We start from the raw sequence: 26,577 nt of genomic DNA, 5'->3' as shown, positions 1-26,577 counted from the left end.
CCTGCATATGGATATCCAGTTATCCCAGCACCATTTGCTGAAGAGGCAGTCCCTTCGCCAGTGAATAGGCTTGGTGCCTTTGTCAAAGATCAGCTGGCAGTAAGATTGTGGGTTGATTTCTGGATTCTCTATTCTATTCCATTGGTCAGTGTGTCTGTTTTTATGCCAGTACATACTGTTTTGGTTATTATAGCTTTGTAGTATAGCTTAAAGTCAGGTAGTGTTATGGCTCCAGCTTTATTTTTTTTGCTCAGCATTGCTTTGGCTATGCGTGGTCTTTTATTGTTCCATATAAATGACTGGATAGTTTTTTCCATTTCTGAGAAAAATGTCTTTGGAATTTTGATGGGGATTGCATTGAATTTGTATATCACTTTGGGTAGTATGGACATTTTCACTATGTTGATTCTTCCAATCCAAGAGCATGGGATATCTTTCCATCTTCTCGTATCCTCTCTAATTTCTCTCAGCAGTGGTTTGTAGTTCTCATTATAGAGATTTTTCACCTCCTTGGTTAACTCCATTCCTAAGTATTTTATTTTTTTGGTGGCTATTGTAAATGGGCAGGCTTTCTTGATTTCTCGTTCTGCATGTTCACTATTGGAGAAAAGAAATGCTACTGATTTTGTATCCTGCTACTGTGCTGAAATCATTTATCAATTCCAAGAGTTTTTTGTAGAGGTTTTAGGCTGTTCGATATATAGGATCATGTCATCTGCAAACAGGGACAGTTTGACTTCATCTTTTCCAATCTGGATGCCCTTTATTTCCTTCTCTTCTCTGATTGCTCTGGCTAGTACTTCCAACACTATGTTGAATAGGAGTGGTGAGAGTGGGCATCCTTGTCTAGTGCCTGTTCTTAAAGGAAAAGCTTTCAGCTTTTGCCCATTCAGGATGATATTGGCAGTGGGTTTGGCATATATGGCTTTAATTATGTTGAGATACTTTCCCTCTATACCTAACTTATAGAGAGGGTCTTTGTCATGAATGAGTGCTGAACTTTATCAAATGCTTTTTCAGCATCTATAGAGATGATCATATGGTCCTTGTGTTTGATTTATTGATATGGTGTATCACATTTATTGATTTGCATATGTTGAACCAACCTTGCATCACTGGGATGAATCCCACTTGATCGTGATGAATAATTTTACGTATGTGTTGCTGTATTCTGTTTGCTAGTATTTTAGTGAGGATTTTTGCATCTATATTCATGAAGGATATTGGCCTGTAGTTTTCTTTTTTGGTTATATCTTTACCTGGTTTTGGTATCAGGATGATGTTTGCTTCATAGAATGAGTTTGGGAGATTTGCGTCCGTTTCAATCTTTTGGAATAGTTTGTAAAGAATTGGTGTCAATTCCTCTTTGAATGTTTGGTAAAATTCTGCTGTGAATCCATCTGGTCCTGGGCTTTTCTTTGTTGGGAACCTTCTGATAACAGCTTCAATCTCCTTTATTGTTATTGGTCTGTTCAAATTTTCTATGTCTTCACGGTTCAGTTTTGGGAGCTTGTGTGTGTCCAGAAATTTATCCATTTCCTCCAGATTTTCAAATTTGTTGGCGTATAGTTGTTTATAGTAGTCTCGAATGATTCCTTGTATTTCAGATGAATCAGTTGTAATATCGCCTTTTTCATTTCTAATTTTTGTTATTTGAGTCTTCTCTCTTCTTTTTTTGTTAGCCATGCTAATGGTTTGTCAATTTTATTTATCTTTTCAAAAAACCAACTTTTTGATTCATTGATCTTTTGAATTGTTTTTTGGTTTTCAATTTCATTCAGTTCTGCTCTGATCTTAATGATTTCTTTCCGTCTGCTAACTTTAGGTTTGGATTGTTCTTGTTTTTCTAGTTCTTTAAGGTGAAGTGTTAGGTTGTTCACTTGCCATCTTTCTATTCTTCTGAAGTGAGCGTTTAATGCAATAAATTTTTCCCTCAATACTGCTTTTGCAGTATCCCACAGGTTTTGGTATGATGTATCATTGTTTTCATTAGTTTCAATAAATTTTTTGATTTCCTGCTTGATTTCTTCTTGGACCCATATGTCATTAAGTAGAATGCAGTTAATTTCCATGTGTTTGTATAGTTTCCAGAGTTTCGTTTGTTATTAATTTCTAGTTTTAATCCATTGTGGTCTGAGAAGATACATGGGATAATTCCAATTTTTTTGAATTTATTGAGACTTGATTTGTGACCTAATATGTGATTTATCCTGGAGAATGATCCATGCAGCACATGGCTGTTTACACAATATTTTACTACTGCACGGCGTGGGTTTCCATTTTTTCAAATATATATATATATATATATATATTCAAGGTACCTGCTACCTGACCAATAAGGCAATGTCACACATTTTAGTTTTCTTTTATGCAGGTACCCCACCTCAAGATATAAATATGTATGCTAGTGAAGTTATTCTACACTGTAGTTGCAAAGAGTCTCAAAGTTAGCATTTCACTTAAATTAACAATTCATTTTTGTAATATCCATACATGTTTCCAGGTTGCAGGGGGATTGCACTCTAATCACGTAAACATAAAGCCATGCAAATGAAGCTCTGCCCTCTTTGGTATCTGACTTTCTAAAGTGTTGGGCAATCACCATCTCAGTTCAAATGGAAATACATCATGGAGGTTTGTGAATGAGAGATATTTACAAAATAAGTCTGAAATTAGTACATACTGCTTTTCTTTATATTCTAACGACTGGAATTCAGCCACATGATAACAACACTTTACTGAAGAAGGGCAGAGAATGTGATTAAATGATATGTTTAGAAGAGGAAAAACTGGCATTTGGAGAATGACCAGTAGTTCTGAAATTTGTATTTTAATATTGTATAAATACATACCTTTAATGTCTGTAGGTGCAGATTGAAGAATGCATGATTTATTGTTTATTACTTTTCTATTAAGAATTTAGGACAAAAACTAAATGCAAATAATTTAAAATAGAAAACTGTGCACATTAAAATATACATAAAACAAGCAATATAATAATATGCAAAATATAAAATATATATTTATGTATTATATACCATATTTGAGGGTACTTCAAAAAGTTTGCTGAAAAGTAGAATTGAAAGATAATATGAATCTTTTTATGAACTTTTTGAAGGTCCCTCATATTATTTCATACATTTAACATTCTTTGTAAATGATATATTATAACTAAACATATACCGTGTGTAACTCTAATAAATGAAAAAAAATCACAGAAACTATAAGTTTGCATTGTTTTCTACAACCCTGAAACTTTTCAGGAAACTTGAGCTTTCTTTATTTCCAAGTATATAATAAGAGTTGGGTTCATCTCTTCTTGTGGTTTCAGTAGAGGCCTCAAATGCCAAAAATAATAAGATGGGTCCCAAAGACCCAGAGATTTGAAAGCCTAAAACAATTTACTAGACTGCTTAATTGGAAAGTGCAAAGAGATTGTGAAACTGCTTTTGCCAATCCCAGTTATGAGTTTTAAAAGAGACAGTGAAGGCTGATCAGAGAGAGAGTTGTCATTCCCTTGTAGAGCAGATGGTTTGCTGTGGCCGCACCCCCCCACTGCCCCTTGACATAGGGAAAGAAAGCTGTTTTTTTAAAAAAAATTATTATTATTTTTATTTCAGATGGCTTCATGGTGATCACTTGGGTAGACTTGTGTCCCATTGATGAGGAACATGTGGTCTAGTGTTGACTGAAGTCTGGATATTTTAATGATGAAAGTCAATGGAAATTGCTGACCCTGTTTGTAGCAGAGTAAAACTGAGGTGGCTCCCCTGACAAAAAAGAGATCTTCTATCATAGTTAGGACTATTGTTTGCATTTACTGGGTAATCTGCTGACAGGAGCCAACATAAAAATCTTCCAGAAGGACCACGTGCACCACCTGGAGGAGATGTGAGAACTCAGCCTAGAGACAGGTGACAGAAAGATTGCTGGCTTCTCAGAGGCTGGTGGCGGAGGCAATTGTAACTAGCCCAAGAGGCGAGATGGTCACATCTGTGGAAGTGCAGCCGGAGAGACTTTGTAGCAGAACTTCAAAGAAAGACTACTAATTGTATATCATAGCCTCTGTCCATCCCATTGGCCACACTCTTCAACTGTGGTGGCAGGATCACCTCACCCTACAGAATGCGTCCCATGGCAAGCTCTAGTAGCTCTCAGTAAGTGACTATGCTGCAGAGGAACTTGCAATGGACTTTTAAAGGGTGGCTTTGAAAGTCCAAAACAAGGGCCCTTCTTTATGGAAAACAGTATGGCAGTTTCTCAAACTACAGATAGAACTACCATATGATCCAGCAATCCCACTTCTGTGTATATATCCAAAGGAATGGAAATCATGTTGAAGGAATATCAGCACTCCCATGTTCATTGCAGCTCTATTTACAGTAGCCAAAATATGGAACCAACCTAAATGTCCATTGGCGGACGACTAGATAAGGAAAATGTTTATATATACTATATATACACAATGAAATACTACTCAGCAATAAAAATGAATGAAATTCTGTTATTTGTAGCAACAAGGATGAGCTTGGAGAAAATTATGTTAAATGAAATAAGCCAAGCACAGAAAGAGAAATACCACATATCCTCATTCATAAGTGGGAGCTAAGAAAGAGAGAAAGAAAGAAAGACCACTATGAAACATTGAACTTTCAGAAGGAGAGAACAGACCTACAGATACTAGAGGTGGGAAAGTGGGAAAGGGAGCAGAGAGTTAGGAAGGAATTGGGTAAGGGACACAAAGAATAATTAGAATTTATAATGATGAGCATGCTAATAATATTGTTTCAATCATCGCATACTGTACACATACTGATAGTCAACTTTGTACTCCATAAATATGTATACTCAAAAATAAATAGTAAATAAATAAAAATAACAACAAAAACAAAGGGCCCTTCTGACTTAGCTGTTCTTCCTAGGAAACTTAAATGTGTCAGTGTCCCAGAATGTAACAAGACAATCTATATGGTGGCCTCTGTGCTACTGTCCACACAGAGGGGCAGGGGTGGTAAAGTGATCTTCTGTCCTCTGACTTACTTGCCCTCACCTGAGCATTGCCCAAGAGTTGGGTTGAAGGGGAATATGGAGCCAGGTTCAATTGCTTTGCCATCTGCCATTGCTCTTCCTCCCTTTTCCCTCATTACTCCAGATAGAAAAATAGGGGAGGCTCTCTCTTTTATTCCTCCCTTGGTTCATGTCTTTACTATGTGGTTGGCTTGAAAAAGATCCATTCCACACCACAAAATAATCCTGTGATCTTAGTCTTTCGGGTTCACTGCTGATAGCGAAGTAGAGACAGCAATGATTTCATTAGAATCTGGAAAACACTTTTCCCAAGCTATATTTCTCAAAATAATTAAATTTTCAAGTTCAACACTTAATATTTTCTAGCTCTTTCTTCTTGTATCTCAGTGACATATCCTAGTTTCTTCATGAGAAAATTATATACAATAGAGTGAAGGTTTTCTATCCCAAAGAGATACAAATTAATTATGCAAAACAGATTAACAATTTTCAAAATATTTTATCAATTATATAAGTTTTAACGGTGAAAAGTAATATAACTATATTGTATCCTCTTTACTTTATTTCTCTATTGATCAATCCTAAAATACTTTAGAATTTCATATTGCAGTTTTACTATTCTTATATGGTATTTTTCTATTTTTAAAAATTTTCTAAATTTTCTTTATTTTTTAGTCATAAAAATAAATTTCTAATATTTAATATCACAAACTACTCATAGACTTAATGTCTTAGCCATCTGTCTCTGCTGCTTACATCATTTATGATATCAAGGAGCCACATATTGTAATTCCATAGTCTTTCACATCATTGACTAGAACTGGATTCTGCTATGATTCAGTAAGGCCTAATTTGATCCTACTGGAATGTCAATTTAGGACCACAAGAAGACTGATTACAAATATATTTGACTATTTTGAATATTTGGATAAATACCTTAGTCCACAAAAATTGAAAAAGTCTTTACATTTCTACATTAGACACTTTATATTAGCTTGCCAGATTCAGTAGCTATTAATTTGATAGATCAGTGCTAAAGATTTAGTCATTTAGTAAATAGCAATTACAAGTTTTCATTTGCACCGGAGTAAAGTGTAGATTAAAATGTCTAACAAAATAAGCCGACTGGAAAGGTTGTGTGTCAGAAAACGCTCTATCATTTGAGGTAGTTATCTGGATAACTTGGGGGTTTTAATCTAATCACACGTACGTAGATAGCAATCAGTAAAAGCTTCATTTAACAACAGTCAGATCATTACTTTGCAAAGACATGTTCTTTATAAGCAAAGATACTAATTGGAAATGACAAACTGATGGCTACGAAAGATCCATAAGTCTCACTTACCTGCCAGGGTGATTATGGTCATTGCTTTACTAAGACAGTCCATGATTGTTGCAGTTTCAGTTCTGCTTAACCACCATCAATCTCCTGAAAGAAGACACAGTTGAAAAATGTTTAGAAAGCTTTAATTCATAAAAGATGTTCTAAAGATTACTGTGTATATTAAACGGTATTCTACATCTTAAATTCTGTTAATCGGTTACTTTAGCCAATATAATTATTGGTTCTATGAAACAGTCTAAGTTTTAACAGTCTGGGAAAATGTAAAATCCTTTACCATTTTTAGGATATTCAGAATCCAGTAGTTAAATCCAATGCTTCTGAAAAAAAAGAGGTATAATTTAGGTAAAATGAAATGCAATATTTTAAAATACACTGTTTGATACCTTTTGGTGAATGCAGATACCTGCCTTAACACCACTTGAATCAAAACAAAGAACATTTGCATCAGCAAGCCCCTTCCACACTGCCAGCCTTGTCCCACCCTGCCCGTTTGCCTGTGTGTGTGTACGTGCTCACGCGTGTGTGTTTAAACGATCTGATGGTAGCAATGTTTGACACAGCTTTCTGAGGAAACATATCTGTGCTTAGGTGTCTTGCTTTGGTCTTTTAAGGATTAGCTTCATTGCTCTTTTAGTAAGAGTTTATGTGAAAATTGTAATTTTTACTTTTGAATAGGTCAAACAAGCAAGTAGTTTACTTAGAAAAATCATAAGTTTAGAATCAAAGAATTTTATTCCATGGAGGTAGTTCTATGTCCCACCAGAGAGCCTAGAAACGCAGAGTGTTACTTAAAGTGGGCCAGAGATGCTCCAGTGGTTGGTTGTTGGAAGAGCTGTACGGCCTGTATAACAAATTTTGTAGGCGTTTAATAGCTATCAATAAAAAATATTAATGGTAATGGCCAAATATAATGTTTCCTATGTGCCTGGAAATAGTCTAGACACTTAGTATGCATTCATGCAAAGAGACAGAAGCATCTTTTCAACTCATTGTGAATTTTTAAACATATTTCTTATTTTTTATGTAATACCTCCCTGGTCAGTTAAGTCACAAAATTAAAGAATATGCTATTTTGTATTTTAGAATTAATTGTCCAATTTCTTCAATTTATAGGTGAAAACATTAAGATACAGAATACTTAGGGGACATCATCAAAGAACTACAGATTAATATTACTCATTAAACCAAAACCAGAATTGCCTTACTAGTGTTTTTTTTTTGTTTGTTTATGATTCTATTTGAAGCAGCCTTTTTTTTAAAAAATTTTTTTTATTTATTTTTTTTTATTTTTATTTTTTTTAATTTTATTTTGTCGATATATATCGTGGCTGATTATTGCTCCCCATCACCAAAACCTCCCTCCCTTCTCCCTCCCCCCCTTCCCCCCCAACAATGTCCTTTCTGTTTGCTTGTCATATCAACTTCAAATAATTGTGGTTGTTATATCTTCTTCCCCCCCCCCCCCGGTTTGTGTGCGTGTGTGTGTGTGTGTGTGTCTGTGTGTGTGTGTGTGTGTGTGTGTGTGTGAATTTATATATTAATTTTTAGCTCCCACCAATAAGTGAGAACATGTGGTATTTCTCTTTCTGTGCCTGACTTGTTTCACTTAATATAATTCTCTCAAGGTCCATCCATGTTGTTGCAAATGGCAGTATTTCATTCGTTTTTATAGCTGAGTAGTATTCCATTGTGTAGATGTACCACATTTTCCGTATCCACTCATCCGATGATGGGCATTTGGGCTGGTTCCAACTCTTGGCTATTGTAAAGAGGGCTGCGATGAACATTGGGAAACAGGTATACCTTCGACTTGATGATTTCCATTCTTCTGGGTATATTACCAACAGTGGGATAGCTGGGTCGTATGGTAGATCTATCTGCAATTGTTTGAGGAACCTCCATACCATTTTCCATAGAGGCTGCACCATTTTGCAGTCCCACCAACAATGTATGAGAGTTCCTTTTTCTCCGCAGCCTCGCCAGCATTTATCGTTCATAGTCTTTTGGATTTTAGCCATCCTAACTGGGGTTAGATGGTATCTCAGTGTGGTTTTGATTTGCATTTCCCGGATGCTGAGTGATGTTGAGCATTTTTTCATATGTCTGTTGGCCATTTGTATATCTTCCTTAGAGAAATGCCTACTTAGCTCTTTTGCCCATTTTTTAATTGGGTTGCTTGTTTTCTTCTTGTACAGTTGTTTGAGTTCCTTATATATTCTGGATATTAATCCTTTGTCAGATGTATATTTTGCAAATATTTTCTCCCACTCTGTTGGTTGTCTTTTAACTCTTTTAATTGTTTCTTTTGCTGTGCAGAAGCTTTTCAGTTTGATATAATCCCATTTGTTTATTTTTCCTTTGGTTGCCCGTGCTTTTGGGGTCGTACTCATGAAGTCTGTGCCCAGTCCTATTTCCTGAAGTGTTTCTCCTATGTTTTCTTTAAGAAGTTTTATTGTTTCAGGGTGTATATTTAAATCCTTAATCCATTTTGAGTTGATTTTAGTATACGGCGAGAGGTATGGATCAAGTTTCATTCTCCTGCATATGGATATCCAGTTGTCCCAGCACCATTTGCTGAAGAGGCAGTCCCTTCGCCACTGAATAGGCTTGATGCCTTTGTCAAAGATCAGCTGACAGTAAGTGTGTGGGTTGATTTCTGGATTCTCTATTCTATTCCATTGGTCAGTGTGTCTGTTTTTATGCCAGTACCATACTGTTTTGGTTATTATAGCTTTGTAGTATAGCTTAAAGTCAGGTAGTGTTATGCCTCCAGCTTTATTTTTTTTGCTCAGCATTGCTTTGGCTATGCGTGGTCTTTTATTGTTCCATATAAATGACTGGATAGTTTTTTCCATTTCTGAGAAAAATGTCTTTGGAATTTTGATGGGGATTGCATTGAATTTGTATATCACTTTGGGTAGTATGGACATTTTCACTATGTTGATTCTTCCAATCCAAGAGCATGGAATATCTTTCCATCTTCTTGTATCCTCTCTAATTTCTCTCAGCAGTGTTTTGTAGTTCTCATTATAGAGATTTTTCACCTCCTTGGTTAACTCAATTCCTAAGTATTTTATTTTTTTGGTGGCTATTGTAAATGGTCAGGCTTTCTTGATTTCTCTTTCTGCATGTTCACTATTGGAGAAAAGAAATGCTACTGATTTTTGAGTGTTGATTTTGTATCCTGCTACTGTGCTGAAATCATTTATCAATTCCAACAGTTTTTTTGTAGAGGTTTTAGGCTGTTCGATATATAGGATCATGTCATCTGCAAACAGGGACAGTTTGACTTCATCTTTTCCAATCTGGATGCCCTTTATTTCCTTCTCTTCTCTGATTGCTCTGGCTAGTACTTCCAACACTATGTTGAATAGGAGTGGTGAGAGTGGGCATCCTTGTCTAGTGCCTGTTCTTAAAGGAAAAGCTTTCAGCTTTTCCCCATTCAGGATGATATTGGCTGTGGGTTTGGCATATATGGCTTTAATTATGTTGAGATACTTTCCCTCTATACCTAACTTATAGAGGGTCTTTGTCATGAATGAGTGCTGACCTTTATCAAATGCTTTTTCAGCATCTATAGAGATGATCATATGGTCCTTGTGTTTGAGTTTATTAATATGGTGTATCACATTTATTGATTTGCGTATGTTGAACCAACCTTGCATCCCTGGGATGAATCCCACTTGATCGTGATGAATAATTTTTCGTATATGTTGCTGTATTCTGTTTGCTAGTATTTTAGTGAGGATTTTTGCATCTATATTCATCAAGGATATCGGCCTGTAGTTTTCTTTTTTGGTTATATCTTTACCTGGTTTTGGTATCAGGATGATGTTTGCTTCATAGAATGAGTTTGGGAGATTTGCGTCCGTTTCAATCTTTTGGAATAGTTTGTAAAGAATCGGTGTCAATTCCTGTTTGAATGTTTGGTAAAATTCTGCTGTGAATCCATCTGGTCCTGGGCTTTTCTTTGTTGGGAGCCTTCTGATAACAGCTTCAATCTCCTTTATTGTTATTGGTCTGTTCAAATTTTCTACGTCTTCACGGTTCAGTTTTGGGAGCTTGTGTGTGTCCAGAAATTTATCCATTTCCTCCAGATTTTCAAATTTGTTGGCGTATAGTTGTTTATAGTAGTCTCGAATGATTCCTTGTATTTCAGATGAATCAGTTGTAATATCGCCTTTTTCATTTCTAATTTTTGTTATTTGAGTCTTCTCTCTTCTTTTTTTTGTTAGCCATGCTAATGGTTTGTCAATTTTATCAAAAAACCAACTTTTTGATTCGTTGATCTTTTGAAATGTTTTTTGGTTTTCAATTTCATTCAGTTCTGCTCTGATCTTAATGATTTCTTTCCGTCTGCTAACTTTAGGTTTGGATTGTTCTTGTTTTTCTAGTTCTTTAAGGTGAAGTGTTAGGTTGTTCACTTGCCATCTTTCTATTCTTCTGAAGTGAGCGTTTAATGCAATAAATTTTCCCTTCAATACTGCTTTTGCAGTATCCCACAGGTTTTGGTATGATGTATCATTGTTTTCATTAGTTTCAATAAATTTTTTGATTTCCTGCTTGATTTCTTCTTGGACCCATATGTCATTAAGTAGAATGCTGTTTAATTTCCATGTGTTTGTATAGTTTCCAGAGGTTCGTTTGTTATTAATTTCTAGTTTTAATCCATTGTGGTCTGAGAAGATACATGGGATAATTGCAATTTTTTTGAATTTATTGAGACTTGATTTGTGACCTAATATGTGATCTATCCTGGAGAATGATCCATGTGCTGATGAGAAGAATGAATATTCTGAGGTTGTTGGGTGGAATGTTCTGTAGATATCTGCCAATTCCAATTGGTCTAGAGTCTTGTTTAGATCTTGTGTTTCTCTACTGATTCTTTGCCTAGATGATCTGTCTAATATTGACAGTGGAGTGTTCAGGTCCCCTGCTATTATGGTATTAGTGTCTATTTCCTTCTTTATGTCCAATAGAGTTTGTTTTATAAATCTGGCTGCTCCAACATTGGGTGCGTACATATTTATGATTGTTATGTCTTCTTGATGGATCAGTCCTTTTATCATTAAGTAGTGTCCCTCATTGTCTCTTTTTATGGTTTTTAGTTTAAAGTCTATTTTGTCAGATATAAGAATAGCTACTCCAGCTCGTTTTTCTTTTCTGTTTGCATGGTAAATCTTTTTCCATCCTTTCATAGTCTGTGTGAATCTTTATGGGTGAGGTGGGTCTCTTGTAGGCAGCATATAGTTGGGTCCTGCTTTTTGATCCAGTCAGCCAGTCTGTGTCTTTTAATTGGGGAATTTAAGCCTTTAACATTAAGAGTTGTTATTGAAAGGTGTTGATTTATTCCTAGCATTTTATTGGTTGTTTGGTTGTCTTAGGTGTCTTTTATTCCTTGCTTTCTGATTTACTGTTTGGTTTCTTTGTTTGTTGGTTCCTTAGGTTGTAGATAGTGTTTTTGTTAGCTTGTTTTCTCTTCATGAATGCCATTTTTATTGTACTAGCGGGTTTAGATTTTTCTTAGGTTTTTATGGCAGTGGTAGTTATTTTTCAGGAACCAAACCCAGTACTCCCTTGAGGATTTCTTGTAAGGGTGGTCTTGTGGTAGTGAACTCCCGCAGTTTTTGTTTGTCTGAGAAATATACTATTTGCCCCTCATTTCGGAAGGATAGCCTTGCAGGGTAGAGTATTCTTGGCTGGCAATCTTTGTCTTTTAGTATTTTGAAAATATCATCCCATTCCTTTCTAGCTTTTAGGGTTTGTGATGAAAAGTCTGATGTTAACCTGATTGGGGCTCCCTTATAGGTGATTTGACGCTTCTCTCTTGCAGCTTTTAAGATTCTCTCTTTGTCTCTGAGTTTTGCCAATTTGACTATGACATGTCTTGGAGAAGGCCTTTTTGGGTTGAATACGTTTGGAGATCGTTGAGCTTCCTGGATCTGAAGATCTGTGATTTTTCCTATACCTGGGAAGTTTTCTGCCACTATTTTGTTGAATATGTTTTCAATGGAATCTCCATTTTCCTCCCCTTCTGGAATACCCATGACTCGGATATTTGAGCGCTTGAGGTTGTCTGATATCTCTCTCAGATTTTCTTCCATGTCCTTGATTCTTTTTTCTTTCTTTTTGTCTGCTTGGGTTATTTCAAACAGCCCATCTTCAAGTTCAGAGGTTCTCTCTTCAACTTCGACAAGCCTGCTGGTTAAACTCTCCGTTGTGTTTTTTATTTCGCTGAATAACTTCTTCAGTTCAGCCAGTTCTGCTACATTTTTTTTCAGGACATTGATTTCCTTGTATATTTCCTCTTTCAGATCCTGTATACTTTTCCTCATTTCATCATGATGTCTAGCTGAGTTTTCTTGTATCTCATTCAGTTTCCTTAGAATTATCACTCGAAATTCCTTGTCAGTTATTTCAAGGGATTCTTGTTTTATAGGATCTAGAGTATGAGATTTATTAACTTTTGGTGGTGTACTTTCTTGATTTTTTGTATTTCTGGTGTCTTTTTTTTGGTGTTTATTCATTGTGGCAGGGGGTTTCACAGTCCACCGGTTTGAGACTAATGAGTAACTAGGATGTTGCTGTGGTTGCCAATTTGGTATGGCTCCCGCCGTGACTGCTCAGTTGGCCTCTAGTGTCTTGTGTGTGTGGTTGCCTCAGGTCTTGGGCTTCTCCGGGGATCCACCTTTCTGGTCAGTTTGTACTCTGCTGGGCTGGTGGATCACGTACCACAGGGTGTGTGATCTCTGTTGAGCTTTCACTTTCTGTACAGGACTTCTCCCTGTTTCGTGTGCTCTGGCCCAGGCTGTTAGATCGTGCAGTGGCGACCCCACCGGGTGTGTGGTTTCTGTCGAGTCGCCGCCTCCCTGGCCGCACGTCTCCCCACTCTGTGCGCACTGTGCTGGGCTGGGGTGTGTCTTCTGCACCCCTCGTCTATCAGCTGGGCCTTCAAGACCCTGCTCAGCACTGCCTCGCCCAGGAAGTCTACCAGGTTTCTGCTAGGCACAGACGACCGGTCTCTCTGGGTGCCTTTGTAGCACTGTGTAGATCTTTCTCGGGTCCTGTTCACCTTTGTATCCCCCCGGTATAAACCGAGTCTAGTGCCCGCCTGCAGCCTGCTCTCCGGCAGGTTCAAGCGGACCTGGGAACTCTCCTACCACACTATTCCCAACCAGAAATTCGTTAGGCTTTTTTCCAAACTGGTGGTCGCAGAGATGGTATCTGCCTCCCAGTAACAGGAAGTTTACCGGAGCCGGAGTCAGGGTGCGGTGGAGTGACATTCGGCCCGCCCGTACTTCCTAGCCCTCCCAACACTGGTCGGGACGCCCCACACCCCCAGCCCCGCCAGAGAACCGCGGAGGGAGTGGGAGAGGAGGCCGGCCCGCAGGGTCCGGAAAGCCCTGCGCCAGGCCAAGCAAATGGGCTCAGTGATGGCCGAGCAGGGCGGAGCTGCCCGCACCTGGGAAAATGGAGGCAGCACCGGGGCAGTGAGTGACCTGGTGGTGCAGGCGGGAGCCGCATGGGCATCCACCCCCCGAACAGAGCTGTGCCAGGGATCACTCACAGTGCTGTGCCAGGTCGGGCGCTCGCTCTGTCTCTGGTTTGTTGCCTTCCGTGTTCTCGGCACTGCCGCCTCGGGCTGTTCAGTCGCGGCGCCGCTCGGGCGCTCCCAGGAATCTTCTTTAATGCCGGCCTGAAACCTTGAATCGTGAATAGGGCAGCTGGCCGCCTTCAGTGCGGCCCCAGCCTCCGGGATCCTGTCTGCATCCACAGCAGCCCTGGCGCCGTGTTCCCTGTTTCAAGACTCGCTTTTGCAGCTAAGAATCAGTTCTTTTCCTGCTCCACACTTCAAAGCTGTTGCCTGTAAATGAGGCAGCCTCTCCTGCCGGGGGCAAAGTGGCGTTGAGCCCCCACGACCGGCCAGCAGCAGCAGTCCTCCCTTAAGAGATGGCCAGAGGAAGGTCCACAAGTTTCCCGGCTGCCTGAGGCCCAGTGGCCACCTTTTCCACCTCAGCTACTCCGCGCCAGCCGCTGCAGCCGCCGCCATCTTGAAACCTCCGATTTGTAATTCTAATGGACTGGTTACACTGCTCAAACTCAAGAAATAAATATATTTATATTTTAAAAATTTATCTTCATTAAATAGTTTCTCATTCTTCATGGACCCCCCAATTTGCATTAACTTTATACATATTTTATTAATGCTGATAACTTATCTTTCAACCATTCAATCCTCTTTTTTATTTAAGCTTGCAAGAAATATGTTTTTTTTCGTAGACCCTCCTAAAACAAAATAAAATTGTGAAGCAGGTATAATAAATTGATATTTAGATTGCCTAATGCTTCAGAGTCATTAGACTTTGGCCAAAGCTAATATTCACAATTATGGACTGCCCTGTCCCCTTCACCCATGAAGGGAGGAAAAGCTGTTGACAAGAGAAATGTCACTAAATTCTTAGAGGTTCTTTTCATAGGCATGCTTCTCAGAAAGCTAAACTTTTTAAAATGTATAACTTTATAAAGCCTATTTATACTTTTCTTACCACAGAAGAAGAAAAGGATTTTCTAAAGCTGTGATAAAGGACATTTTAGGTTTCTATAGGGCAATGTCCTTGTTTTATAAACTGTGTAACCTCTTGACTGGCAGTCATTTAAAGCTTTTATGGGAATTGGAGTAAGAACTGACCTGTTGCTTAAATGACATTATGTGTATTGTGTTAGTCACACCCGGATAAAGCCAAAAGCTAAGTTATTAATGTTTCCTTGACTTCCATTAAATTCATGAATCACTGGGAACTGAAAAATATGCGCTACAGAGTGACTGCAGGAGTATACAGGCTACTTGGAACGAGGCTCTGCTGACTGAGAATATGCTTATTAATTTTAATGATAAAAACAAGAGAAGCTGCCTTTAAGTGCTTCTTCAGGGGAAGGAATCTGTAGAAAGCAATGACAACAGACTATACCCAAAGAACCTTTGGTATGCTGTGCTGTGATGAAAGAGCAGAGTGGAGCACGGTAGGGTTGAGTTGTGAGAGACCATGTGTGTGAAAAGCAGTGCTGCAGTGTTGAAAGGCAGGACAATACAACACCTCTGCCTAGAAAAGCGCCTGGGAATAGAGGCAGATTTAGCATAGAGCATAGACAGAATATTTTTAAAATACCTAAAAATAAATGAACAGATGGAATAAAGGGTTTCCCCAAATCTATATTTTGCAAAATATTAAAGTGGTAGTGCCTTAATGTGAAATGTAGAAGATCAGATTAAATAGATGCCTAGTAGTTTCTGTTGAATGATTTTCTAGATTGGAGAATTATCAGAAGACATATTAGGTCCTAAATAGTTGTATATAAAATGCATCTATTAAAGAAAAAGAAGCACAAGTAACCATAAGAATGAATTCAGAATAAAAATTAAACTAGGATACTCTGGTAAAGCTTAAACTTATTGTCTTATCTGCTTGTTTTAATAGATAGTATATGTTGATTGTTTCAGCAAACATTTTTTCCAATTTATCCTCTGTTATGGGGAATATAAGGGTAAGCTGATCACACAACATTGTTACATCTGCTTTCAATCTCACCTGAAGATTGAAACAGATTTCTTCAGTGGCAAATCGTTTAGCTTTGTGAGTCAAAGGCTTGGGTTTGAGTCCTAGTTCTACTAGGAACTACTTATACCTCCTAGAAAAAACATTGTGCTCGAGCAACAGTTTCCTTACCTCTAAAACTGAGATGACCATACACATTTCAGAGAATGGTTTTAAGAATATTTTGCATGTAAACAAACAAAAAACTGCACTAATACATAGCAAACACTAAATAAATTGCAATTATTCATGCTCATGTAATATCTCATCTAAACCCTTAGGACAAATGTGTTTTAGAATTTTGAAATTTTCATATTGTCAAGAGGCAATACGATTTGTGTATCACTTAGTACATGCTACCTTATGCATATATTGTGAAAAAAAAGTTATAATACTGCAGCATACCACCATGTAGTGAAATACACTATTCCTTTTGAAGCAAAACACTAAATGAGTTAAAGATCATAAACTGATTTGCATTAAAACTCACAGCATTATTTTCTCTACCAAATGAGTTTTCCACAATAAAAACCAAAAATCTTTCAATTGTCAGAGCTCCTTGGGTTTTGTGATTATATTTCAATATTTTAAAGGGCACTGAAATTCAAAAATGTAACGACTTTCTGATCATTTATCATATAGAGTGAAGGTTTGCACAAAGTATATGAAGGGACTTTGAGTATGGGATTTATTGTGCTTTCTTTATGACTTTCTTCAGAACCTTAAGGAGATGGGAGAGAAACTGATCACTTCAATAAGATCACTGTCCATTATTCTGTTTTTAGCAGAAGAAAAACTTGGAAGATGGTGGTTATGTTTCCCATTCCAATCCAAAAACGGGTTGCAAGAACGGGATAGGAGAGTTGCCCATAAAAAAAGGTTTTTCACTTTTATTCACAATATGTCATCAAAGTAAGCATCCTAAAAATCTAATTGTATTGCAAAACTGACTATGTTTTTAATTTATATTCTTTTAAGTTGACTACCAAAAGGATATCTTTCCCTCAACCTCTTTTTGTTACACACTAGATCCAAATATCCAGGTTACTGCTGAGTGCTACTATCAGAATGTCACCACAAGTTTTTCGTTGATGTACTTCTTAACTAAACTTGCTACATTTCATTATTTCTTGCCACCAAAATTTCTTATTTCTTGTTTAGTGGCGCAACTAATCACCATTTCTTCTACTTCTGACCAATTTCCTCCTCATAGTCAATCAATTATTAGGTCCTATTGGATCTGTCCCTTTGGTGTCTATGAAATGTGTCCCCTTCTTTCCATTTTCAGATCCAGCTCCCTTAAATCAGATTATTGTCTTTTCTTTCCCAGACATTTGGTTAATCTCTCTGTCTTAATCATACATTCTTCAGAGCATCCACAAATTGTGGTGTTTGATCTTTCTACCATACAAACCTGGTTATGCCACTCTTTTACTTAAACTCATTCAACAGCATGGCGTTATCGGTAAGGTGAAAGCCCAGAAGGTACGAAGCTCCCATCTGCCTCTTCAGTGCCTTCACAAAACTCACAGGCAACATGCACATTATATTTCATGGGTCCCGAACTATTTGCAATTCCATGAATACTTTCTGTTTTTCATCTTGTCTCCTTATACTGGAGTTTCATTTTATTTGGTGCACTTTATGGCTCCTATACAACTTTCAAAATCTACCTGAGGTTTCACTCATTCTAATTATTTCCCATTCACCATCATGTGATGTGTGTGTATTTATGTGTTTTTCTTTATATTATATGTGTGTGTGTGTAATTTCCACTTAACAATGTGCTCCAATTACCTATTTATAAATCTCTATTCCAATACAAATGTTGAGTTTTTTGACGACAGTGTCCATTCTATGTAGAACGTCTAGTGTCAAAATTGTATGCTAAAGTGCAATAATTCACTTTTACGGAAGAATGAGATTTTGAAGATCATCTGTTCCAAATTCTTTATTTTATAGATGATCCAAACAGGTTAGAGATTACGAGTTTCTACTACACTGGTCTTTCAAAAATCCGAATCAATATTAGTAAAGTTTCTGTTATATGTGTCAAGTATTTAAGAGATCTTTTTTCTGGAATTGATTGAACTAACTTGACTTTTTCATCCTTAACTCCACCAAACATTATATAGAGCATGATTTAAGAGTGCTTTAGCCTAGAATCATTAGCAGTTTATCTTCTAAAATCCATGCTTCTTGTGGACAAACACTGTTGAAGTCCAGAAATGAGTTTGTGCAGAGTAGGAGTTTCAGCCTACCCTGTTAAAGTTTATTTCAGTTCTCGATACTAATATTAATACTTATTTTTGCACCTTAGTGATGACCCTTTTTCCTTTCCTTCTCTTATGGTCACTTGCACTAATTCTTCTTCTCCTAATAAATTACCATCCATGTTGTTTTCTTGACCTGTAGTCTGCATCGTATGGCCTTACTATTCTACTCCCTTCATATTAGGACTTCTCATGAATTAGATTTTTTTTTTTTTTTACTGACATACCTGTCTTCTCTCACATTTGTTTTCCGTTCTTCTAACCCTTGCTGTCTCAGGTAAGTCTATTAGCAGCTGGATCAGGCCTGATCCTTCCTAGTTTATCCTAGTCTGGCAGTAAGTAAGGAATTCTGGACTAAAAAAACAAGTATTCTGGCAAAAACAGTGAGAGGAATCCTACAAGACAAATGCAATGAAGCTCAAAGGTTAAGTTATAAAGTAATTATTTGAAATATAGGCTGCATTTTCTGAAACAAAACAACACAAAAACTTTATTATTTGTTATGTCCCTAGGTTAATTCACATCTATCAGAAAGATCACGGCCAACACAAACTCAAATGTACTAACAGAAATATTTGTAGAGGTAGTTTTATTGGATGCTTGAGAGAAAGCTGAAAACAATGATGCAGAACGAAATGGGTGATGCTACGTTTAGGTCCAGGGGCAGAATGCCTTGGATTGAATTGTGTCCCCCCAACCTCCCCCCACTGTGACAGTGTTAAGAGGGTGGGAAATCCTATCATGGTAATTGAAAGGCGGGGCCTTGAAGAGGTGATTGGATTGTAGGACTATTCCCTAATAAATGGATGAATTCATTGGTGGTTTAAAAAAAAAAGAAAAGAAAGAAGAAAAAAAGGGAAAGAAGAGAGTAGCAACAGAAGGAGGTGACGAATTTACGCCAGGCGTCTTTAAGGCACAGAACTGATTCCAGTCTATGGGCTTCAGCCACGAGGCATTTGGTTGTGTTATTGTTATGATTTCAAGAATAAAATCTTAGGCATCTGTATTTACAGTCTGTGATGTTTTATAATTTTTAAGCTCCCAACAATGTGCGTTCTAGTAAGAAATGCAGATGGTTAAAATCACATGCATAGAAACAGAAAGGGCTTTTTTTTTTTTTTTGCTTTTTCTTTTACTGTAGATTCTATGTGTCTGGTGCTTAATGTTCACTTTCTCCTATTATATTTTCCACACCTTACAAATACTGCTACTCTTTTTTTTTTGATCATTTATGTAGAATTTTATGCAAAACGTTCTCATTGAATGCATTTTTATGTGTTAAATTTGTTCTGATAAGTAATTGCCTTCTCGCTGTACACCAATTTTTGAGTTCTGATTTCTCTTTTTAAAAAGATATAATGTAAGGGATGTCGTGGAATTTATGAAAATTATTGAACATAGATGGTATAAGATAAAGAAAACTAGAAGAAACAGCTAAAGTATTAAGTCTTCATTCTTAATTGTCATTAGATTAGGTTAACCATGATGGTTTTATGTTTTACAGTGTTTTATTTCAAAATAAGAGTATTTCTTTTTCAGAATAATATGTCCTACATTAAATATATTAAAAATAGCGTATGACATTATATATAGTATAGAGGTGGGTAGAAATAACATTGTTTAATTGTTAGGCAGAATTGTTTAACTTTAATGAATTTTTAAAAGTGATCGTAATAATTAGAAATCAAAATAGACTAAGAATTAGATATGATTTAAAACCTTTTTAATGCTTTCTAAAGTTATTTTTTCCACTTTTGCTCCTTTTCTTTTTTTTCCCTTTTCTTTGTTTTTCTTTTATGTTGTCAAACAAGAAGTCATGCAGTTTTCAGGTACAATATATTTCAGTGAGAATTTTTTAATTAATGACGATTTAAACTGTGGTAATATAATGAGACTATTCTGGCAATTTGCATTTGCATAGCGAACAAAATATATTCAATGTTTTATAGAGAATAAAATAATTAATATTGATTATTTTAATTTGTGAATCTACTTAGAAACTAAGAGAAGCTATAGTTGATTTAATCAATGCTTCGAAGAAAAAAATATTTTTTTCTTAGTGTGAAGGATATTGAAACATTTTTGTTCCAAATAGATGCATTTAATATCTTGCCCATTTTATCATGTCTATTAGTTAATATTTCATTAACTATATGTGTTAGTATTTTTATTTATAAAATTTTATTTATAAAATTTCATGTTTATACAAAATCTCAAATAAGTTTTACAGAAATATATTTTATATTTTTAAAGCAATAAAATGTGTTTTTATGTATGTAGAGTTTATATCTGTATTTTATTAAATTCATTAATTATCTAAACATATTCACTTTATTTAAACTATTGACTAAATATGCTTAAGATTTAATGCATTAATAAATCTAAATTTGACTGGTCCACCAGCTTGACTTTACCCTAAGTTTAAGATCATAAAGGAGATGGACTCAAATCCACATTTTATGTCTGGAGGACAACCCGGGGACCTTCAGACATTTCTACATATCACAGATACACATTCTTCTGATTTGGTTTTTCTTCGTGCACTGGAATTTCTTCACTTTGCCATCTTTCATTGTTTCTTTTAATTTCGACATGTACTCAAACTGGACACTCAGTGCCTTTTCCTTGTTTGTACCAATTCTTCCTCGTCTTCCCCCAGCGAGAAATCATGAGAAAATATTATTGATCATAACCAGTAATGATTACCAATAGGAGCATTGTTCACAGTAGCCAAAAGGCGGAAACAACCAAAATGCCCATTAACTAGTAAATTAATAAATAAAATGTGCTATGTTTATAAAATGAGATATTATTTAGCAAGATAAAGGAATGAAGTAGTAAGTCATTCTACAATGTGGTTGAACCGCAGAAACAATGTGCCAAGTAAAAGAAGCCAGTCACAAAAGACCACATGTTTTATGACTCAATTTATGTAAAATGTCAAGGATAGGCAAACATAAAGACAGAAATTAGATTACTGGTTGACTAGAACTAGTTGGGGTCGAGAAGGAGTAGTGACAAAGACCAGAGGAAATGTTTTTGGGAGTCCTTTGATGGTGAAAATATTCTAAATTTGATTGTGGTGACAATTTCATGATTGTGGATATACTGAAAATCACTGACAGCATACTTGAAGTGAATGAATTATATACTATGTCAATTATATGTCTTTTGTCATAAAGCAAATCATCCATGTATCACATAGTGTTTGTGTTGGCAGCCTCAAAGTGAGAGGTTTGTTTGAAGAAATGGTGGTGCAAATGTTATGCACAGTCTAAAAATGGAAATGCAACACATGAGGTCTTACGATGATGCACTCGGCCAGCCCCGAAGTACAGCCTTAGACTTTTCTTGGATATCCAAAGACTCATTAATGTCAACTGACATAATTTTTGGTGCCATCCTTTTTTTCTACTCACTGGCATCTATCTAAGCAAAGCAAAAGTATAGATTGTAATTCTCCAGTGACATAAGAAATTTTGGTAACACACCCCAACTTTATTTATTCATCTTTAGTACTTAGAAGTCAGTAGCAACTACAGGGAATTTTGGTCTTAAAATTTTTGTTTTAATTACACATTTGTCATAGGAGATGTGCATTTTAGCTTCTGAGTAGAACAGATGAGACTAAACTGCAACTATCTGTTAACTCTGAGTTATGTAGGTAGAAGCAGAAATACCTCCTCATAGAGGAAGGTTGTAAAGAAAGTTTACAGCTAGACACTATGTAAATTAATTGATCAGATTGCATTTGATAGGATTAGATCCCTCTGTTTTACAGAAATATATTTTAATATTTTCTGTACAATCCCTATTTCTCTCTCTTTTTTTTATTAGCTTTAGATCCAGCTAAAGATCCATGCTTAAAGATGAAATGTAGTCACCATAAAGTATGCATCGCTCAAGATTCTCAGACTGCAGTCTGCATTAGTCATCGGAGGCTTGCACACAGGTAAACATCATTAAATTAAATCCTGCCTATTAAACAGTACTCTTTACCATGAATAACTGCAGAGTATAAATATTTGTCAGTGTCTGCTAATCTTTAATGCAGAGTTTTATTGAAACAGTTTCAGAAGCTTGGTTAATGCAATTATGATTCACTTGGGTTAAGCATCAATCAGAATTACTACATTTATAGAATTTTAGGCAAATATTATTATTTAAAGTGGGTTTTGTGAAGATTAAATTAAAATGTTATATCTGGATATTTGTGCATTTTCAAGTTTAAGGAACAATTACAGTTTGGTACCCTCTAAATATTTTTGGTTATGGCTACTCAGATATTTCTGTTTCCCACCGAGTAGAATTAGAAACAAAATTCAAGTGGAAAAATGAATTAATTGGTGTTTATAAGAAGAGATTAGAAGTCCCAAAACAGAGATCTGGGACTGGAACACTTCAGGACACCTTCTCAGGAAGCACACATACTGGTGGCATCCTTGCACTCAGCCCTGGAAGCTGACAAAAGATGGGAGAGGGAAAGGAAATATTTTAAAATATATTTTGTAACAATCATCACTACTTCTGTAAAGTAGGCTCTGTTTTTAGTAAAAATCAGTAATTTGCAAATAGCCTGTGTAGTTTGATGCTGAGTCTTAAAGATGAGAATATGCGACAACCAAAGGGACATCAGTGGTTAACTGACTGGAACAGGCAGGAGTATTCATTTCCTTTCATTTTAAAGGAACTCTCTTTGGGAGAACACTCTTTCTGTGATAGTGACTTAATTCATACATTGTTTTGAAATCATATGGGCAAGGAAATTTTGCTATTTGGGTATGTTCTGAAAATAATTTGATTTTTGGCTTTAGTGTATTTGCATATAAACTTTATTATTCAAAGACACCAGCAGACAGAGAATAAGAACCTTAGAGAATGAAAACGTAAGTAGCATTTTTAGAAAACAGCAAATATTTAGGTTTTATTGATGTTCCTTGTTCATATAAAAGCACCCTCTTTTACATGCTGAATAGATTATCAGTCTTTACCCTACAATGCCAAATCTGTAGTGGCAGATTCGAGTAGCCAGGCAGGCTGGTGCAACCATGATAGAGGATTTGGGAATGTTTTCCCTTGGGACAAAGAATTATGGCATGCCAACAGTACACTTGTGGAAGTAAGAGAAAGAGGTACAGGGAAACAGAGAAAAATCATTTGGGGATGTTAAGAGTGAAAGACCTCCTAGAAATGAAATTTCTATTGTACAAAGTCAATATTCTATGAAAGGCACCAAAGGGTGAAGCAGTTATCAGTAATATCTCCCCAATGAATCATGATATCCATGTTAGTTTTATAAAGGGATAGCAAAACTTTGGACCAGAAACTTATCGTTCTATTTATTTCTTTAGAATTACAAGTTTCTTGGAATTCCTATTAATTAATCATCACAATTCTAAAATATTAATATGCAAACATGTATATGTGGAAGAAAGTGAGGTTTTTTACTTGAGAAATCAAGAAGATGGGGTTGAAAGGAATTCATGTATGAACCCACACCTGAATTGCAGAGACTTAGTCAATTCATTTCATACAAAACCAAAAATTTTTATTACAAGTTCTAGAGAACCCGGGAAAGATTTCCATTCATACACATTTAAGACCTTTGAAAAGGTTCATCTGTCATTTCGCCCAGTCCGCTGAACCCAAGTCAAAGAGCAACCAAAGACTTCACAGGTAATAATATCATGCCTCTGGCGGAGACTCACTCCTTTTGACACTTGCTGGACACTGATGCTAGGAGAGGTTAAAGTCACAGATCACAAACTCAAGGTCACAAAGCTAGAAATATCCAGAGCATCTATTCCGATCTGTATTTACAGACCCCAGAGTCTATACTTTTTTCAACATGCTTCTCTGAATTATTAAACAATGACTTAAAAAAAAATAAAGAAAAAGAAAAGAAAAGGAAAAAATACTTCATTAACATGATAAAGACCACCTGAAACCAATAGCCAAAATGTTCCTTCACACACACACTGGAAGCACCCTGAGTAGGAAACTTCTGACAGCTTTGCTTTTGGTGAGTGGTGGAGTGGAGCAGGAAGGGGCTGCTATGCTTTTAGTAGGTGGATTTCAGTGCTTTATGGAAATAGTATTTAGTCCTGTTCCATTTCTGATAGATACTATTTAAAATTTTGCACTTAATACACATTGTACTCAATAAATAAATAAGCAGTACCCAAAGAATTGATTTCAAGATTAATATTTGATGTGCTTCATTTGCTTTGAGAATGTCAGTACACAGTGAATGTTTACACAACACTTAGGTAAGAAGAGCTTTGCCAAGCTGAATGGTTGTCAGTAAACGTGGCGAATGCAAGTGGTCTAGATCTTAATTTTGAGGATTTTGTGTGTAGTTTGGGGGTGGGTAGAGAAAGCAGAGAAAGGGCTTACGCAATCAATTTCGTTCATTGACATAGTTTAGGTTAGACATTGCTGATAAAGGAACTTTTTCTTCCTTTGATCTCAGAAAAGAGAAAGGAAAGGGATCCACTGTTTATTTCTGCAGTGGAAATCCTGTTTTTCAAAGAGACCTTCCTAAGTTCCTCCCCCCAAAGCTAGATACTGCTCCATTTCTGCACTACTTCGGACCTCGAACCTCTCGTCTTATAGTACTCGCCACGTTCGTAATAACTTGCCTCGCAGCAATCTCCTTCAATCGACCGAAAGTCTGTATCTCATCCACTGCTCTTTATACGCAGATCTTGACATACTATCACACATTTCATTATGTTTATATTGTTTTATATTATTTATTTATTTATTTTGAAGAGAACAATAAAACAGCTGCTGTTCGCAGAACCTTTGGGGAAGGATTTCTAGAGGAAGTTCGATAAATTTGTTAGCGGCAGTCAGTGCCAAAGCAGTTCAAGTTTAAGCTCGATTACAAAGCACGACAGAGAAGTGTAAGGAAAGGGGGAAAGGAAAGTGCTCTGTGCTGTGCAGAGACGGGTCACACCGTGCACGGGATGTGACCCGGGCCACGGTCCCAGCAGAGTGGCCCTGTGGGTGCTCGTTTGCGGCTTCTTATCTACCCGGTTTGCATAAACATAAGCTGGCTTGGTGGGCACGTTGACTGACATCTAAGGTGTCATTTTCCCATTGCGCATGTCCTTTGCCCATAATGCAAAAGGAAAACCACAAGGGCGGGGGACGGGTTAAACCCCTATGTAAATGTTACTTTAATGCCATGCTAATAGCTATTAGCTTAACTCTAGTTTAATGACGTCCTATACTTATGCGCATGCTCTAAACAGTGGAAAGACCAACGCACAGCTGTGGTCAGAATGTGGTGGGAGTTTGTCCTATTCCCACCGCCGGATGGGTGCCCGGGCGGGGCGGTCAAGGCGGGCCTGAGGCAGGTGCTTCTGGGCCGTGAGCCTGTTGTCTTCCGTTCCCTTTTCCTCCCCTTTTTATCTACCCGCTTATGTCTAACTACCTAACAAATAGAAATGGTCAGTTCAGATAATAAAGCTTTAAACATTGTTTTCTGTTTGCCTCATACATATTTGTTGAAAGTGACTTAGGAAGGGCAGAGGAGTCAATTATCAAATAGTTTAAAATAGATTTATTGAAAGAATGAACAAATGCATGATTTACAAAAAAAAAAATCAAAAGAAAGGAGAACATGAAAATATGAAATGAGGGGTAACAATTGGTTTTATAACAATTGGTTTTAAGAAACTGGCTTAGATTGATAAATAATTGAAATGATTGGTAAATTTCTCCTTCGTTAGTGCTTTAAATAACAGTAATTGTCTTGTGACATCACAGAAATAGCATGATTAGGTGGCTCATTTTGTGTTTTACACCAGCTTCGACCACCACTGTCAATGTAGAGGGTAGTGTAAACTATCCAAATATGTCTTGATCAAAGTTGTGCATTTGGATATTGTCTCCTAATGGCTCTGTAGGGGATTGTAGAAAAATATAAACTTTAGTATACACAGTTTTGTGACAAATGCTTGCTAATGACATTCTAAGTAAAGCAGCTTCTAAGGGGCTATTAAGCAGCTTCTAAAGAGGCTGTACAAAGGGCAGGCGGGCCCAAGTACACTAAACATTCCAAGAAGGGAATGGCCCCCACCCAGTTCCAGGAACTGACTAGTTCCTTATCTAAGAGCCTCCTGGCCAGGCCCCAGGAAAGATATACGATTGAGAGAAGCGCCGTTCCTTATCGGGGGTACCAGCCTGCCAAAGCCCACCTGTAAATCTAAAGGCGCCACAGATCTAGATCTATCGGGGTGCCAGCCTGCTAAAGTCTGCCCATAAATCGAAGGGTGCCACAGATAACCAACAACTCATCCTGTCATAAAGATCTGTTCAGGAAAAACTG

At 36.8% G+C, this 26,577-nt stretch overlaps 1 protein-coding gene across 4 annotated transcripts in view; it reads left to right on the top strand.

Annotated features, from left to right (window-relative positions):
- SPOCK3 (SPARC (osteonectin), cwcv and kazal like domains proteoglycan 3) overlaps window positions 1-26,577 on the top strand; it is a 468,485-nt gene that overhangs the window by 197,399 nt on the left and 244,509 nt on the right. For 3 of the 4 annotated variants that reach the window (XM_063107912.1, XM_063107911.1, XM_063107909.1), the window contains one exon: window positions 22,077-22,191. The exons of the other annotated variant lie outside the window; for it this stretch is intronic. In XM_063107912.1, coding sequence (XP_062963982.1) covers window positions 22,077-22,191 — 115 coding nt within the window. The remainder of the gene's footprint in view (window positions 1-22,076; window positions 22,192-26,577) is intronic. 4 annotated transcript variants of the gene reach the window in all.

The sequence above is a fragment of the Cynocephalus volans genome, chromosome 9, assembly GCF_027409185.1.
Source record: "Cynocephalus volans isolate mCynVol1 chromosome 9, mCynVol1.pri, whole genome shotgun sequence".
Lineage (NCBI taxonomy): Eukaryota > Metazoa > Chordata > Mammalia > Dermoptera > Cynocephalidae > Cynocephalus > Cynocephalus volans.
The sequence above is the reverse complement of the archived record's forward strand: the minus strand, read 5'-3'. Positions and strand labels throughout refer to the sequence as shown.